Source organism: Lepisma saccharinum, chromosome 5, assembly GCF_977018435.1.
Source record: "Lepisma saccharinum chromosome 5, izLepSacc3.1, whole genome shotgun sequence".
NCBI lineage: Eukaryota > Metazoa > Arthropoda > Insecta > Zygentoma > Lepismatidae > Lepisma > Lepisma saccharinum.
The window spans coordinates 101,277,854-101,295,806 of record NC_139233.1 but is presented as its reverse complement, the minus strand read 5'-3'; the positions used below and the strand labels follow the sequence as shown (position 1 = coordinate 101,295,806).

The 17,953-nt window shown below is 38.4% G+C and overlaps 1 protein-coding gene across 2 annotated transcripts in view; it reads right to left on the bottom strand.

Moving 5' to 3' along the window:
- LOC145987951 (acid-sensing ion channel 1B-like) overlaps positions 1 to 17,953 on the bottom strand; it is a 144,656-nt gene continuing 126,703 nt past the window's right edge. For both annotated transcript variants that reach the window (XM_083122791.1, XM_083122793.1), the window contains exons 5-7: positions 15,236 to 15,365; positions 4,434 to 4,630; positions 1 to 289 (exon numbers count right to left, since the gene is read on the bottom strand). In XM_083122791.1, the coding sequence (XP_082978917.1) occupies positions 110 to 289; positions 4,434 to 4,630; positions 15,236 to 15,365 (507 nt within the window). In that variant the 3' untranslated portion in view covers positions 1 to 109. The remainder of the gene's footprint in view (positions 290 to 4,433; positions 4,631 to 15,235; positions 15,366 to 17,953) is intronic.

The window sequence follows — 17,953 nt, the reverse complement described above, 5'->3', positions numbered from 1 at the left end:
CTGTTTTATTACATCCAAGTTTTACAAAATGATAAAACGTTTGTCAATATACACAATAAAAATACGTTCCGTTCAGTAATCTCTTATGGTAACGTAGGTCCTGTTATCGTCATACAGTAGACTTGCAATTGTAAAAGGCAAAAGACACTTTAGACCACATCACCTCAAGAAGCTCCATGAAAGTGAGGACAGACGCTCCCATTAGCAGACCTAGTGTTCCTCCGATGTCACAGAGCATTGCTATAGCAGTGTATGCATATTCCTCTGTCACTTCCTCATATGTCAGATCCTGAAAATGGTTTCAAATATTAAGTTAAATGATTGATTGATTTGCTTTATTTTACTTCGCTTTTTGTACTTTTGTCTAATTTGCAAAGATGGGGATGAGTGATGATATGAAATTGATGAATGGACAATAAAGAGAGAACTTCCGAAGTAAGCCCGCCTCCACCCAAATATATTCAAGTGTATGTGCTTGTTGTCCTGGTGCCTAAGAATATACCAGGACATCAGTTCCTATGAATTTCAATGGTTCCCCTTGCTTTATGTAAGTATTTGTTACATGTGAGATTACAAATATAATACATATAATCAAAAATAAATATTGCATGTTGAGACACAATGGAGTGTGCAATATATTAGACGAGATGAATATTCTGTTCTGGTAGCCAGAACATAGATGTAACATCATGAGTGATGCTTTGATCTAATGTTTAATTGTTACAGTGACATTAGTGACATTTTCAATAATTACGCCAATATATGCATTACATTTATAATTTTTACATTACTGCCAACGATAGTTTGCGAGTGTTAACAGTAAGTGATGATTTATAGACCAAGACATATATTTTCCACCAACCTCAAAGTGGCACATCGACATCAGTTACTAGGTAAATTAACTTTTAACAATTTCCAAATTTCACTAGTTACCAAAATACAAATCTATATACGAGGGTCACTATTTATATTTTGAGCCTAACAATGAAAAAACAGGAATTTGGCATTAAAAACTGCTTTATTGTTTTTCGAAGTATTCTCCTTTATGGTCAATACACTTTTGCATTCGTTCGAACCATTTGTCAAAGCAGTTTTTCCAATCTTCTTGAGACACCTCCATGATATGGTTTTTGAATGCATCAACGGCATCTTCCGCCGACGAAAATCGTTGTCCACGCAATTTTTCTTGACATTCGGGAACAAGAAGAAGTCATTGGGTGCCAAATCAGGACTGTACGGCGGATGACCCATCAATTCGATTTTTTGACTGTTTATAAAGGCTGTTGTTAGACGAGATGTGTGACAGCTGGCATTGTCTTGATGAAGAATGATCCGACGGCGTTTGTTTGTTTTCCGTATTTGACCGAAGACCTCTGGCAAACAAATTGTTGTGTACCATTCAGAGTTGACCGTTCTACGTTCCACTAAAGGCACAGTTGCCACATGACCAGTTTTCCCGAAAAAACAGGTTACCATTTGTTTCGATGTGCTTCGAGTACGAACAACTTTTGTTGGATTGGGTTCATCTTGAACCACCCATACAGTCGACTGCTGTTTACGTTCCGGATCATATGCATATATCCATAATTCGTCACCTGTTACAATCTTATATACGTCTTTTGAAGCACCACGATTGTATTTATTGAGCATTTGTTTGCACCAATTGACGCAAGCGTCTTTTTGAGTTTTTGTCAAATTGTGTGGGATCCAACGAGAACATACCTTTCTCACAGCTAAATGATCATGTAATATTTTATATATGCTGGTGGAACTAATGCCTATGGTTGCCTCAATGTCACAGTATGTCACATGACGATCTTGCAGTATTAGGTTTTGCACAGCATCAATGTTTTCTTGAACAACAACTGATTTTGGACGACCTTCGCGAATCTCGTCGGTGAGCGAATGGCGGCCACGATTAAATTCGTTATACCAGCATTTCACAGTGGCAAAGGATGGGGCTTCATCGCCAAATGTGGAAGTAAGTTGATCGATGCACTCTTGTCTTGATAATCCATGTCTAAAATCGTAAAAAATCATCGCACGAAAATGTTCACGAGTTAATTCCATTTTATTGTTGTCGCGCAATCTCCAAGGTAACATGTTTAACACAAATCAAGCTATTGACAAAACATTTGACGTACGTTATGGTCAATAATGCCAGACGTTTCCGTGCAAACGTCAAATTGCACCTAACTTCAATCAGTGTTGCCAAGGCTCAAAATATAAATAGTGGCCCTCGTAGATGATGTGTTGTGAATTGATTATTAGTTTTTAGGATTTAAGGCAATTGTAATATTTATATGCTGATCGTTCCATGTTTTTAACTTGGTGCCATCAATTATTGGCATATTCTAGGTTAATGAAGCAGGCGCGCAGTGTATCGAGTCGAGTCCCAATTTTGACTGTTCTGGTGTTCCAGAGCAGTTTTCCATATTAGCTGTAACAGAAGTTGCCTTGTGCATATTGTGAAATTACGAACACCGCACTGGTGCCTCACTCTGGAATTCCATAGCGAGGCATCCTTGGTAGAGGGTGGGAGGGAGGCCGTTGCCTTCATGTGTGGAGCTACCTATCTGGCACGCTCCAAGATAAGAATGCTGCATCTGCATGCTTTGGTGTTAGTAGAGATTGCGACTGTCCAAGGTGCAGTATCTGTCGAGGAATGTTGGTACGTTAAGTTTTGCAGGTGTCGAGAATCATGCCCGAGAGGACTGTTTTCTGAATGGACACTCACAAATATCCATGCCAGGATTCAAACCTGGGAACCCTGGCATCGTAGCGTGATATGCTGACCACTCGGTCACGGGGTTAAGTAAGTTAAGTAAAGAAAAGTAAAGTGCTCCCCTGTGCTTTGCACCATGCCATGAAGGTATATAGAGGGTGTGAAGTTAGGATCCCACACATTCTTGATCATGGCCAAAGGTGAGGGTGATATAATCGGCACAATGCCCCTGGCCGCCTTTATTCCCCAGGTATCCACTTTATATGACACTGGGTGTGCACTGGAGCTGCTTGAACAGGTGGAAAAAATCCTGGTTCTCCACTGCCAGGGATCGAACCTGGGTCTCTTGCATGGTAGTCAGATGCCCTAATGGCTGAGCAACCATAGCTCATTATTCAAATATTAAGTTACATTTATTAAATGCTACTCTAAATATTATACTTTGAAATTCAACTTATATAAACATAAATCTTAAAATGTAAACAATGATTTCTCTTCATATCACTTTGAAGGTGAATAAACTCCCGCAGTAACTGGCAAGACATGTTTGCCTATGCATTTTGCAGTTCAACTCACAATTTTGAAGATCTTTCCCTAACCTCTAGGGCTCCTGAAATTGTTGATATGCTTGAAATGATGCCGGCATTTGAAAATATTTGATCCTGGTATTACCATATAACGATAGTCCGTTATCTTCTGTACAACCTTTGCCCATGTGAATTTCAAATTCTTTAGCAAATTATTATTATTCTTTAGTACCTATGTTTTACATTTCAACCATAGATAATTCAGTAACAGTTTTACAAAATCTGGCCAATTTCCACAAGACAATGGTGACTTGATTTTTGAAAGTAGTAGGCCATGGTAGAATTTAGGTAAAGTTTATGGAGCAAGCACGTTCAATATGAAAACAACACAAACTGAACTGAAACTTCATTGTTAGACTGCAATGAGTTGTTACAATTACCTGCAATATCTCTCATCTTTGGTGGTCTACTATTGTCTCCATAGTGGTGCTAAATTTATTTATTTAAATTTGTGTGTTGTGGTGTACAATTTGTTTTTTTCTTAATTCCTACGAATATGATGAAATTTTAGTTAATATTATTTATATGATGACCTTAGCCACACAAATAATCTGCAAAGACTTCAGTCTAAACATACTCGGATAGGTTGTAGACTAGAGTAACGTAATGGAAGGATTAATTACATCACGAGTACATTTCTACATAGGAATGTCAGTGAAAAATGCAGGCTCAACCAGGACTTGAACCAGGGTCTGTAGCATACCGTGCCATTGCTCTACCACCGAGCCATCCTGGCTTTGCCGCAATGCGATCTATTGCCTTTGAAACACTGTAGACTTCAATTCAACATTGCCTGGTTCCTCCCAGCAGAGATGTTAATTCCTGTAGATTAGGCACACACAGGAGATTTACTACGTAGAAATGTCACGGGTTTGAGTGCTGGACGAGCCTGCATTTTTCACTGACATTTCTATGTAGTACATCTCCTCTGTGTGCCTAATCTTCACGAAGTACCTGTCTGCCTGTATCGAACAGCAGCTAGTGGGTTCACTTGCTCCTTTTTTTTTTTCCATAATCAACATAATTGACAGCCCACTTTCACATGCATAGTACTTGCAATGTTAGTTTTTATTCCTGAAACAGATGCAGAAGAATTGTTACCCTGACTTTCCAATTCTTACCTGGAAAAAGACACGAACTTTTGCCATGTTGTCTGTGGTATATACAGATTCTGGGTAGAAAGCATAGTGATCTAAATCGCATTGGCGAGCACATTTGCACTGATTTTCTGTCCATCCTCCATAGAAAAGTAGTTCGTCAACCTTGCCAACTGCTTCATTATAGCTTGCTGAGGTGTTGCAGTACGGTCCATTTACAGCTGCAATACATAAAGTGACATAACAATTGATAGTTTTCTTTTTATATTTAAAAGAGTTTAGCATATTTAAGGATATTTCAGGTATGTATGTTACCAGAATATAACCTTGTAAGTGAGAGAATAGAAACTTAAGAGTAATAATTAAAATAATCTGCAGTATGTTCTCAGTAGAAGAACTTGTATTGAAAAAATAACTTCTTTTAAACTATGTATTACACATTATTCTAAGAAAAAATTACAAAATACATATTTATTAAATTCGACTGACATCTCAGAAAAAAATAAAAATTAGAATTTAACTTCTCTTGCTTGCAATGAAGCAAAATTGTTAATTATCCTATCTCAATTGACGATTTTTTAAAAATGCTTCAGAAGTTTATATTTTTTATTTCAAAGCAGACTTATTTGTTTGTAATAGAATTCAAACACACTATGTTGTTCTTACTTTTACTATATTTCTCAAATATATATATATTTTTAATCATACCTACAAAGTAGCACACAAGCACTGAACATCCAGTAATCAAGGATGTATTTAAGGGGGGTTCTGGAGGTCTAGGCTCTACCCAAAAGACTTACCAAGTACATAAATTAAATAATTAACAGCATTTGTTGTGTAATCGAGGCTTACTTATTTCCACTGAATTTACTGGAAGAGAAAGATTATATTGGGACAATATGGCTTTCAATATGACACTACTACTACTACTAATAATAATAATAATAATAATATGCATGAAATATTAATCAGGAACTTTACTTTTTGTCAACTGAATCAAACATCCTTTTTTGTTATTCCATGAATATTTGATTCTTTACCTTTTTGACATTAATTTCCTTGCAGGACTGTTGTTTCTATACAAATTTTGGCAATCTACTACACATATGCTAGATGATGATTGCATGCTGCTATATCTCAATCCTTATACTTATTTATTTATTGAAATTTCCAGTACAGCAGAAGCCATTTTAAACCGGAAAGAAACAACAGTAAAACAGTCTACTAGTGTTGAAAAGAAACACACAAACAAGATAAAATAAAATAAACAAAATATAAATATAAACAAGCAAAGACAGTACCAAAGTAAACAGATTATTTTCACAATGCATTACTTATGTACATTTTTTTTCAAGTTGGTAATAAAAGACTAATATCAACTGAATATATCTACTTGGTTTGAGATGATAATAATAATAATAATAATAATAAATTTTCTTTATTCAGCGGGCGAGGTTCAGCCAAGGGCTGCTCTGCCACCTAACCCTTGTCAATATGAGAATACATATGAGATGATATAAACTTATGGAGCAGTAAGCTAAACGTAATAATAATAATAATAATAATAATAATAAATTAAAAAATGAAGAAAGAAAAAAATACATAGGAATTTGTTGCATACAAAAAAAAAGTAACTAGAAATACAAAAGACAATAGTAATAATAATACAATTCCTTATAGTGAGTGACTTGATACCTTCAGTATGTGCCTCGACACTGCCATTGTTCCATTAACAGCAGATCTTTTATTTTACCTTTGAAATATAATTGGTTGTCTACACTAGCGATATTTGCAGGCAATGCATTCCATGCTTTGGGAGCCGAAAAGGAGAAAGAAGATTTGTAGGCCGTGGTAGAGTGATGGGGTAAATCGAAGTTGTTCCGCTTACGGGTAACATACTGATGGATTTCCCTACGGGAATGCATCTTCTCAAACAGGTATTGCAGTTTACCTTCTGTCAGTATGCGGCGTATAAAACAGAGATAGTGCAACTTCCTTCTGTTTGCCATGGTAAGAACCTGATTATTGTTTCAGTAGCCTATGGAATAATGAATGTTGTATGAGTGAGAGTCTGGGAGTTGCAGTGTGGAAAGTCTCCTTGCTCCGTGTTTTATGTCTGGGCACTCTGAGGGAGAGTTCATGGAGTGGGATGCTACATCTTAGGTTTCCATTAATGATCTTATGTAGTAATTTTGCGAAACGCCCTCCCTTGCCCGGGAAAACAAATGCTACCACTACCTAGATAGAGGCGGCAAAATCTCCCTCAGACAAGTGAAATAGCGTTACGGTCCAGGTTGAGTTCGTGTATAGGGACCAGTGACCAACAGTGCATAGCGATTAGCCATATCAAACAAAAAATAAAAACATATACTTTCAATTACCACCTCTTTACCTGTAGCCGGGAAGCAGCTAGCTGCACACCTGAAAATCATGGGTAGTGACATGTGTACGAAAATGATATAGCCCAAAATTAACATGAAAAATAAAAAATATATTCTATTCATAACAAAACAAAAATCAATTTGCATCTCCCCCTCTCTCGCTCACGCATTCACTCACACATCCAATCTCTATGGGGCGTATCAACAAAAATAACACATACAATGTACAGGTTTTTTGACGACGAGCCCTAATTATTGCATTTACATTTAATTTTACCTTGACTTTTGTCTAATCAGGTCATTTGTGATTTTTGCTCCAGTGCTACTTCAACTCACTAGCCAGCCCTTACTTAAGTTCACCTTTAAAAACTATTAGGTCGGTGCGGTGACAATACATTATTTGTCCAGCATAAACAAAGGCATCTCAACAGCAATTACGCTCACGTGGGCGGACATTTTCCTTTTACTTGACCTCACGTGGTTCCACACATAACGATAACCTCCGTTGAGTGACGCAAACATATACTCTCTAGCAGGCGGGACTTCAACACTTCGCCGCGACGAGCAATTCATATTACCAGGCAAGTACTTTAACAAATAATCACATACGCGACCTGACGTAGCTAGCAGCGACACAGCGCTGACACATAAAAATGAACAAACTTCAAATAGATTAAACAATTAAGCGGGCGGCGCTTTACTCTAATAGTACATACTTTAAACAAATACAAATGGAGCACAAACAACAGCGAATTTAAGATCATTAAAAAATCACAAGAAATAAGAAAAATTGACCTGAGACAAATAAATTACCAATGATAAGCGCAACGGGAGTTTGGTATGAAGTTTCGAGTTGTGTGGGCGTTTTCAAAATGTTAACGAATTTCTAGGGCATTCTCTAAATATCAATCGAGCCGGTACGTGTTGGCATTCATACAGATGAATACATTACCACCTCTCAGGTTCCGCAGCGCCTCCTGGTGTCTTCATGGGCGATTGAAATCACTTAGTAGGCACACGAAAGGTTTTCCTATTCTTTCTCAGTCGCGACGATGGGAATGCGAAGAGCGTTCATTCGTCTGGTTCCTCGGCGGATCAGTGATGGTGGGTCATCGGCGTCTCTTCCTCTCGGGATCGGTGAACATCTCCGTGGTCTGGCGCGATTCGGACGTCGCATCTGGGTGGTGGGCGGTCGTTCTTGGCTCGTCAGCGTCTTCTCCATCACCGTCGGACGATCTCAAGCGTCGGGACGTCAACGGGGCAGCGTTCGACATCTCTATCTCTCTCTCTCTCTCTCTCTCTCTCTCTCTCTCTCTCTCTCTCTGTGGCGGCTGGTAGGCATAGTCGGTGTAGCTCGTCGTTTCTTGGCATGTTATAGGCATGGGTCGTAGTGTCTCATCTGGCATCGGGCGAATCGAGGGTAACCCCTCTCCTCTTCTCAATTTCGTTAGCCCGCCATAATTTTTGATGTTCCTTGTTTCACAAAACTATAAATGGCGCAAGATTATAACGGAAACACAGTCTCGCTTCAACTTCCTCCAGCGGTTGAGGTAAGCGCACTCGTATCGACTTACTGCCTATCACACACTGATGTTCGCGAAACACAACAAAGTCCACGGTATATGAAGAGGTGGCACGGAGGTGCTCTCGCTACAAGAATCGCGGTAAAACTGTGTGTCGAAAAAGCATGTCCTTCGTTTTATCCGGATTTCGAAAAAGGACGCTCGGCGGTCGTTGAAGGGACGCTTCCGGAGAGGTCATTCCACTTCGCTCCATTGTTTCCTAGGCTGGACAGGGTCATGCTCGAAGTTTGGTTCCTACGGATTAAACTGCAGCCTCGCTGGCGCCCAGAGCTCAACTGCAATCAGTGCCCATAAACCGATCGATTACAACCGATTCGATCTGGCATCCGTAATTCGTGCTTGATCGCGACGAAACTCCACACATCCGTCCTTGCACACATGTTGCTGCGCTGGTAAAAGTTTTACATAAATCCGGCTGCTGGGAGCCGAGATATTTAAATGGTTGTTGTTACGGTCGAATTTCCTAAGCTTCAGATGCATAACGTGACCTTTCGGGTGCTCGCCCGTCAGACTCGCGACTTCCTTTCTTTCTCCCGTCGGCTTGGCATATCAAATATATATACATACAAATAAAGACACTCAACACCTTGATTAAACACATTTTTTACGGCTAATGGTTAGAATAATAATAATAACGAGGCAGGTGGACGGTAAATCTGACTGTCACAATTTCATATCTGCAAAGTATCTACATGATTCTGAAGTATTTATGTTTAAGTTTACAAGCAGACTCTCTCAGGTAGGTGTCTCAGGGTCGGCACTCTATATCGAACGATGGAGAGGAAGAAGCTGAGAACACGGTCGATCTTGGAGGTATGAGAAGGGGCAGCCATATTAAGTAGTAGAGCAGTCACAGGCTGAACTTCGCCCATGAATAAAGAATTTCTAATTCTAATTCTAATATTCCAGATGGGTGAACAGTATTCTAGAATGGGGGACACAAATACTTTGAAGTATTTGGTCTAGGAATTAATTTGTGCGGTTGTTACGCACACATTGAAACTGTAGTTCAAACACAAAATACATAAATACCTTAAGAAAAATATTGTCCATCGCGAGCCACCACTTTCGCCCATCTGTCAGGCAAGTTACGGATTCCGTGGCGAAAGAAGTCCTCATCCTTTGAAGCGATCCAGTCAGAGACCCATTTTTCGATATCTTCTGAAGAAGTGAACCGCTGTCCAATCAAATCGTTATTCATGCAATCGAACAAGTAGTAGTCCGAAGGAGCAACGTCTGGTGAATACGGCGGGTGGGGCAAAACTTCCCATCCGACATTTTCTAAATAGGTTTTGACCAGTTTTGCGACATGTGGGCGAGAGTTATCATGTTGAAAAATAAGTTTATCATGTCTGTTCTCCCATTCTGGTCGTTTCCTGGCCAGAGCTTGCTTCAAACGCATTAATTGTCATCGATAACGTTCTCCATTAATAGTTTCACCCGGTTGCAGCAGCTCATAGTACACCACACCTTTCATATCCCACCATATGCACAGCATAACCTTTGCACAGTGAATATCTCGTTTCGGTTGTGATGGATCTGGTTCACCTGGCTTCACCCAGGCCTTTTTTCGTTTCGGGTTCTTGTAATGGATCCACTTCTCATCGCCAGTAACAATGCGATGCAAAAACCCCTTTCTTTTCAGTCTTTGAAGCAGCAATTCACAAATGGTTTTTCATCTTTCAACGTCTCTGTCTTTCAATTCATGTGGAACCCAATGTGACATCTTTTGAATCATTCCCATGGCTTTGAGGCGTTTGGAAACTGTTGTTTGATCAACGCCTAATGCTTCTGCAAGTTCTTCCTGCGTTTGACACGAATCCTGATCGAGCAATGCTCTCAATTCTTTGTCTTCAAATTTTTTTGGCTGTCCAGGTCGTTCTTGGTCTTCCAGGCCGAAATCACCACTTCTAAACCGTGCAAACCACTTCCGACACGTTCGCTCAGCTAGCGCATGGTCACCATACACTTCCACCACAATACGATGACTTTCGGTATCACTTTTCTGCATGTTAAAGTAATGAAGCAGAACACCCCGCAAAAACACTTTATCTGGCACGAACTGCGCCATGTTCAGTTGACTACAAAATGCTGTTGTTGACGCGTCAATCAACTGCTCTATACTACGAACGATGCGTGCTGACAGGAGTTTTCAACGCATGTGTGGTTACACGGAACTGTGGGACGATACGCTTGTTACGCCATCTCTTGTCCAGGCGCACAAATTAATTCCTAGACCAAATACATGGAAAGGGCTTTTGGGTTATGGATTTCGGTGAATCTGTAAAGGAAGCCTAGCATACGCATTGCCTTTTTTGTGATGGTTGATATGTGATTATCAAAAGTTAGTTTAGAATCTATGAGGATACCTAGATCTCGGTGGTGTGCTTCTGTGGCTGTTTTATTTCTCTCAATCTTGCAATCATCTGCAAACATTAAAATTGTGCTTGAGATGGGGGAATTAGAGAGATCTGTGAGATCATCACCTATTCATATAATAACAACAATACACTACAACGTAATATACACTAGTGTCCAAAATTAAAGCAACAAACAGAAATACTTTCCTCATGTGATTTTTTTTGTTGATAAATTTGCCAAGTTTAACCTGTTGCTATCGTGATTGTTTTGTTGATAAATCCTGGCAGAGGTTTAATATATATATAAATTAATATATTAATTTACCCATAAACATTTATATTATCATCATTTTTGAGACACACTTGGTTCATACCCCAACCCCCCCCCCAAATACATTTCTAGATACATGCCTGCCAGTAATGTATGGTATTCACTGAGAGAATACACAATAAATAATGTCTTTACCTTTTTGCAGTTCTGCAAAAAAACCTTTATCACAAGTAATGTATTTGTGAATGACATTCCCTTGCTGAGAAAGAGAACTGGAAATCAGCAGTGGCGTAGCATGGACATTTCGGGTGGGAACGCCAAGTCCAAAGGAAGAGTCGGCCCTTTCTTGCTTAATAATTTACTTATGGTATTAGTCGTCACGGGTATTATTTGCCTGAAGTAAGCTGGGTTTTCAATAAAACATCATCATTGCATGTTTTAGCTAGAAAATTAGATGCCTCACTATGCCACAGATGTTTTGAACTCTGGTGTTCTATACCTTTTTTATATCTTTCTGCATGATGCAAGTCATTAAAAACCTACCTGAATCACAAGCGCCTCTGCACAACAGTAGACGTCATTGTTGTGGGCGATCCAACTGCTGATTGATTTGGTTTATTTTACTTCGCTTTTCTACCACTTTTGGTTAATTGCGAATATGAATATGAGTGATGATATTGATGAAGGGACACTGACAAAGAACACCCGTGCTCATGCCGGGATTCGAACCAGGGACCTCTGTCGTCTTGGCGCACTGTGAAAAGCAGAGTGGATGATCCAAATATCGTACACTCTACTGACGTAACAGTGCCGATTAGTAATTCAGAACAGTGTTTATTACATCTTGAGAATGCTGATAAACATTTTAAAATAATTTTCTCCAGAGACCATTCGATGTTAAGAGTTTTCAAATGAATGCTAAACATTTCCATTCACACAATATTAAGTAGTTAGATAATAACGAAAAAATACAATAAAAAAATAATAGTTTTGCGGGTTAAGTGGTAGAGCAGCCACAGGCTGAATTTCTATCACAAGGACTTCACCAACTTATTTGACAAAAACTGTGTTGATCTTTTAGTTTCTAATACACATCGCTGCTGTTCGTGCGATAAATTATACAATGCAGTGGCCATTAAGAAGCAGTATATTTGAGATTAGTAAAGTTACGTCAGTCAATATTGCGTATTGTAGCATCACACAGCACGAGTTGCATGAACGCGAAGAGCGAAGAACCGGGTAGGAATTCTGCCGCTGTTGTCTGCTTCAGAAGGCAGGAAGGGTCACATGAACCAATCATGGTAGACCTCTCGTACGCTGGCGTAAGAGAGCCCATTTACGCGCGTGCTGTAGAAATGGAAGCTTTCCCTCCATAAAGGCAGCTCGGCGTCCGGCCGGGAAAGGCATTGAAAAGAGATGCTAGAACGAGTGTTGAGAGTGGAGCGTTGCAAGCGGATCGCAAAAAATAGCCATTATAATGCCATGAAGGTCAAACATATATGAAATTAGTCACGTTTTACTTTATAATCACAGCATTTAAGCATTTTTGAAATTTTAAATCTGGGAACGCCGGGCATACGGGCGTACTATAACGCTACGCCACTGGAAATCAGCTGTGTTGATAAGCACTACTCAGTCCACCTCTGCCTCCCAGGCACACATTTTTTCAGAGGCTGGATGAACCCCAGAGCCAGTCCATGCAGAAAATTGCTGCAAAATTTCCCACCTTAAATCACCCACCCTGGAAATCAAACCTGGGTTTCCCTCATGATAGTCACACTCTATACTGACTGGACCGCCATGGTTTTAATACATATGTGTACACTAGAGACACATATTCCATTTTTGACGAAAACACAAAATATGAAATAACACATTGTAATGTTAATTTGTCATGTTACTGAAAGGTGTGAGGTGAATTTTCCTACCCTGCAGGGTGCGAAATCACTGCAGATTGGTGGGATGGCGGAGGGACAGACAGACAGCAGGCACACTATATATTAGGGGTGTATATTCTAGGCTAGCTAGGTGATCTCTGAAGCCCAGATTAAATACAGGAAATAATAGACTAGCAAATGTGACTGATGCTTCGCTCTCCAATAACAACCGCGGGAGAAAAGGAAAGTACATGGGGATGGGCTCCTTTCCTTTAAAGCTACCACCAGGCTTCATCGGTTAAATTCTTCCCTGACCAGCACCTGGAGGCGATCGGTGACATATTTGTAGTAGCTTCCAAACCCAAGCGTGAACAGGGAAGTCTTCATTTTATAAAGGAGGTAAAACCTTACAGCGATGCCAATTCACTAACCAGCATGGGATTTTCCCCAGGTAAGGGAAATGTTGAAACTAAACTACTATTACAGGAACGGGGAAAGAGTGACTGGCATGGGATAGGGAATTTGTCCTCTAGGCCAAAACAACACTTTCCCATCGAACACATGCAGAAGACACCAACCACGCTTTACGATGTTTTCAACCCCTCTGCTGCTCTGTTTATGACTGGCTGGGAAAGACTGACTGGCTGGACATTACAAAGGGCATTTTGCAAGTGGAAATCGCGTTGAAGGAAGTATAAGAAAATTAGGTTTCTTAGTGCGTGGATTTTCTTAAGTGTATCGAGTGAGTGAATTACGTGTATATTTTTTGAATGATCTGTGCTGCGTCGCATAGTGAACAAAAATGAGTCACACAATTAACGAACAATATGCAGGCCTCTGGCATCACAAAGAAGATAAGAATGGATTTGATTTGTTATTTTGCGTTGCTTTTCTGCCACTTGAGCTAATTGTGACGATGAGGATGAGTTCATGAGGATGAGTACGATGAAATTCATGAAGGGACATTCACAAAGAATACCCATGTCCATGCCTGGATTTGAACCCGGGACCCCTGGGATCGTAGTGCACTCTGCTAATAACCATTTTACCACAGAGGTCGTCAAGAGAAGAATGGAGTTCCTGCTCAAATTGAATATTCAAGGTAAGAAATTTATTATATGCATATATTTTTTTCTCGCACGTAGGCCTACATAAATATTTCACAATATGGGCCTCTATATTTTATAAATAACCATGAAATATTTGAAATTTTTTCCTTACTGTTTCTATCTTAATGAAACAAAAACACAGATATTTTTATAATTATTAGTAAATTGTAATGTATGTATTTTTAATTGCAATGTCACATCACCTTAAATCCAAGAAATTGAACGAAGAATAGCCTCCCATTTGAACATTATGATATGAAGAGATAGCCCAATTTTTAACAGTATACGCCACTGATTATTAAATAATTAAATATTATAAAATATATAATATACAGACTGTCCTTCATTCAAAATGCAATTGCAAATTGATATTGCTACCTACTACTAAGAACAGAGTACTGGGAGGGGCAGAAGTTAAGAGACATTAAGAAGATAATACATAGTTTCCTATGTAAAATTCACATCTTAAAGCTATTACGTGTTTTATTTATATGTACATACTTTGTGGTAGCTGACGAAAGGTGATGAGAAATGGGGAAGAAATAACAAGTAGGACTTAATTACCGTGTTCTGGTTATTCCTGGGTACAGTGTCCATAGAGACTAGGCTCTTTGTTGTTCATTCTTTGTGTGTTTTCAATATTGTTCCAGTGAAGTATATTCGACTTCAAAACTGTTTATGTTTGTTGTTAGAACAAAATCTCTCCCCCCCCAAAAGTTTGGTGGGGGAGGGATTTTAGGACAAAATCGTTGTTGGGAGGGAATACCCCCTGTCCCCCCTCCCCACCCAGGATTTCGCACCCTGAACTGCAAAATGCGAAATAGACTCAAACATCAAATTTAGAGTTTATTTACAGACACGACACTTTCTGAAGATTGAATTATCCTGGGAGTTATGCAATTCACGGAAAATTGATTAATTCTGCTGTCAATATTTGAGAAACAATAATGAACAGGAAAAACTTAATACTCTGGTAACTACATAAATGTTCTATTAGAAGGGATATGTTTATTTTGTGCAATAAGTGCAGTTTGTAAATCAAATTTAGGACTATATTCACAAGTTTAAAACCAAAATGTCATTTTATATATTGCTTTTTCACTGTATAACACCGAAATTTCATTTTATTTACAGTTTTTAAACCAAAATTGACATGTTTTTGTAACAAAATTTTGCTTTTTTATTTACCAAATATATGTGCCTACATCATATGGCACATTTGGGCAACATTTGGTGTTGAATTACCTGACATGAAAGGAAGTCTGCAACCTGATGATTCCAGTACACGGTGTTCAAAACACTGAACAGTACAGTGAGAGTAGGAATATGAAGGGTCATCATTGCAAGGTCTCTCTGCTGTGTTTAGTGTCTTGAACTGTGATAAAAAAAAGATATATTATGATTAAATATAAATTTAGTGCTCGTGTTGGAATACACTAAACAATTTATACATTGCAAATGATATTACAAAACTGCTAAAGAATATTTGAGTGCAAACTGAAAATAAAACTCTTCAGAAGAAATGTATCATCAATTTGCTACAAAAAGTATTTAAATTTGCTGGTTGAATTCCACCTTAAATTTCAATTTTCCATTCCAGACAATTGAGAGTTTCATTTGAATACAAAACATAATATGAAGGAGGAGACTTTCTGAAACTTCCATAAAATGTGAAATGTCTGAAATGATTATTTTTACCTTAGTATATTTTGTTAAACCATTTTTGCTCTTATCTTCTGTATTTCAAATATTTATTTTTACAGACAATTTTACATTCTGAGAAGTGTTTTCTTCCAAGTTTTTCCATCTGCTAAGATAAACTAGAGATAATAATCAATAGTTAATAGTAAAAATACAAGCAAACATGACCTACAAGAAAGCAACACATACTGGTAAACTCCAATTAAAATCTAATAACTGCAAATGATGATTTGGTGAAAACAATTAGAGACCTGCACAAGACCCGGAAAAAACCCGTCTGCGAGGAGGCGCGCCTACAATAATATGCAACACGCACGTCAAGCCCAGGTGTTCGACATCGCGCAAGCGAGCTTCACGTCACAGTTGTGCACAGGCATCGGTGCCTGCCAGGTTTTTCTATTACCCGGGTCTTAAGAAGTCCCGTGAGACTCGATGTAGTTCTTGCAGGTAGACGGCGAGCACTACTGTCAGTGTTGCAAACGGCCATTATATTTCACTATGCATGGAAATATTTGAATTTCTGCTAGGCGCAGGTGCATTGAGGTTGTATAACCATTGGCGTAGCAAGGGGTGAGCGAAGTGGGCGACCACCCTGGGCCTCGCGCATATAGGGGCCTCGCGTCCTATGAGGTTGATACGAAAAACGTAATAAATGGAAGTGAGAAAGATAGAAAAGGCTAATTTTTGTGGGCAATAAAATTAAAACATTTGTTTATCTGGCTTTATATTCTAGTTATAATTTGAATGAATACGTCAAATCAGAGGCGGGCGGGCGCTCTAAGCCTAAGGGGTCCCAAAAAGTCAAAACAATTCTCATTTCTCATGTGAAACATTAACGCAAAAATTGCTTGGACAATTTTATCCAATTATTATTTTATTGAATAGAAAGCGCTTTGTCTGGCTTTTCTTGTCTCGTGACCTTGCATAGCCTACACAATTTTAATATGTTAATGCTAAAGCACCTCAAACTGCCACGGAGCAAAGTATGGGGCATTTAAATGCTTCCGGTGTTTTAAACTTAGGAAGGGTATGGATAATATTAGCAGTTCTTCCTTCCTTCCTACAACTTCAGATGCAGCTATTGCCCTCTATAACAGGCACGAAGATGATTTATCTTCAGAATATCCTGATAAAGTTTTACGTTTCAGGAATGTGCTTAAATCTGAAATCAAGTGCTTTGGCAAAGTTTCTTCTCCTGATAGCTCTACACTAGCTTCCAGTGTTCTCTGTATCCTGTACCGCCTTCTGTGTTTTTTCCTACTCTTCAAGTAACAACCATGAAAAAACAACTATCTTTCTCAAAATTGAAACTTAGGAAAAACTTCTGGAAGGTAGTGTCGAATGGCATGATTCAGCCCAAATTTACCAGACTCAGTAATCTCCCTCTTGAACGAGAAAGGGCAAGATCTAATGTAAACGTGTCATTCGCTGCCCAGAAGCCAGCTTTCTGTTAAGCAAGGTGGTTTGATTTAAATCAAAATTTAAATTGGGGAATTCTATTTTAAAAAAATCACTTATTGAAATCACTTTAAATAAAATTACAGAATAATGTACACAATAAATTTGTAGATATCAGAATCACTTTTTCTGAAAGTATATTAATCTCGTATTAATTTAATGGTGTTTATTATGCTCTAAGAAAGGAAATAAAGGAAACAGAATATATGTCCTGATGGGGTGAAGCTCATACGAAAATAAATGTAATGTGTCCTCTGAAAAAAACTTCCTTTTCCCTTGATTTAAAATTCAATAATTTTTATAAGCAAAAATAGCACATTTTTTAAATAGAATAATATACAAATACTAATCACGTTAAACCATAAATAGTGTAATTTTCATTAAACTGTAAATAAATATGGCAGCTGATATTTGGCTAACTAATATGTTGTAATATGTGAAAATTCAGAGGTAGAGCATCGATTTGTATAATTATTAATGTAAGTGTAGCCACAACCAGCCATTCTAAGTAATTACATAAATTTCCTGGAAGAATCTGACTACTTGAGGGACCCAAATTTGTTTCTTGCGGACACGTACTTTGCGATTTTGTTACGCCACTGCGTCAAATATTTAATATTACAAGAACATTAAGACGTAACAACAAAATGAGATTCACAATTATTATTATCATATAAGCCCTAAAATTCAAAGTAAACTGGTACAATTGATGTGCAACAAAGTCAAAATTGCTAATTAAAAAAGTCAAATTATTTATATCAATTGATTACACCAAAGATTTCACATTTATGGGGCAAATGACTA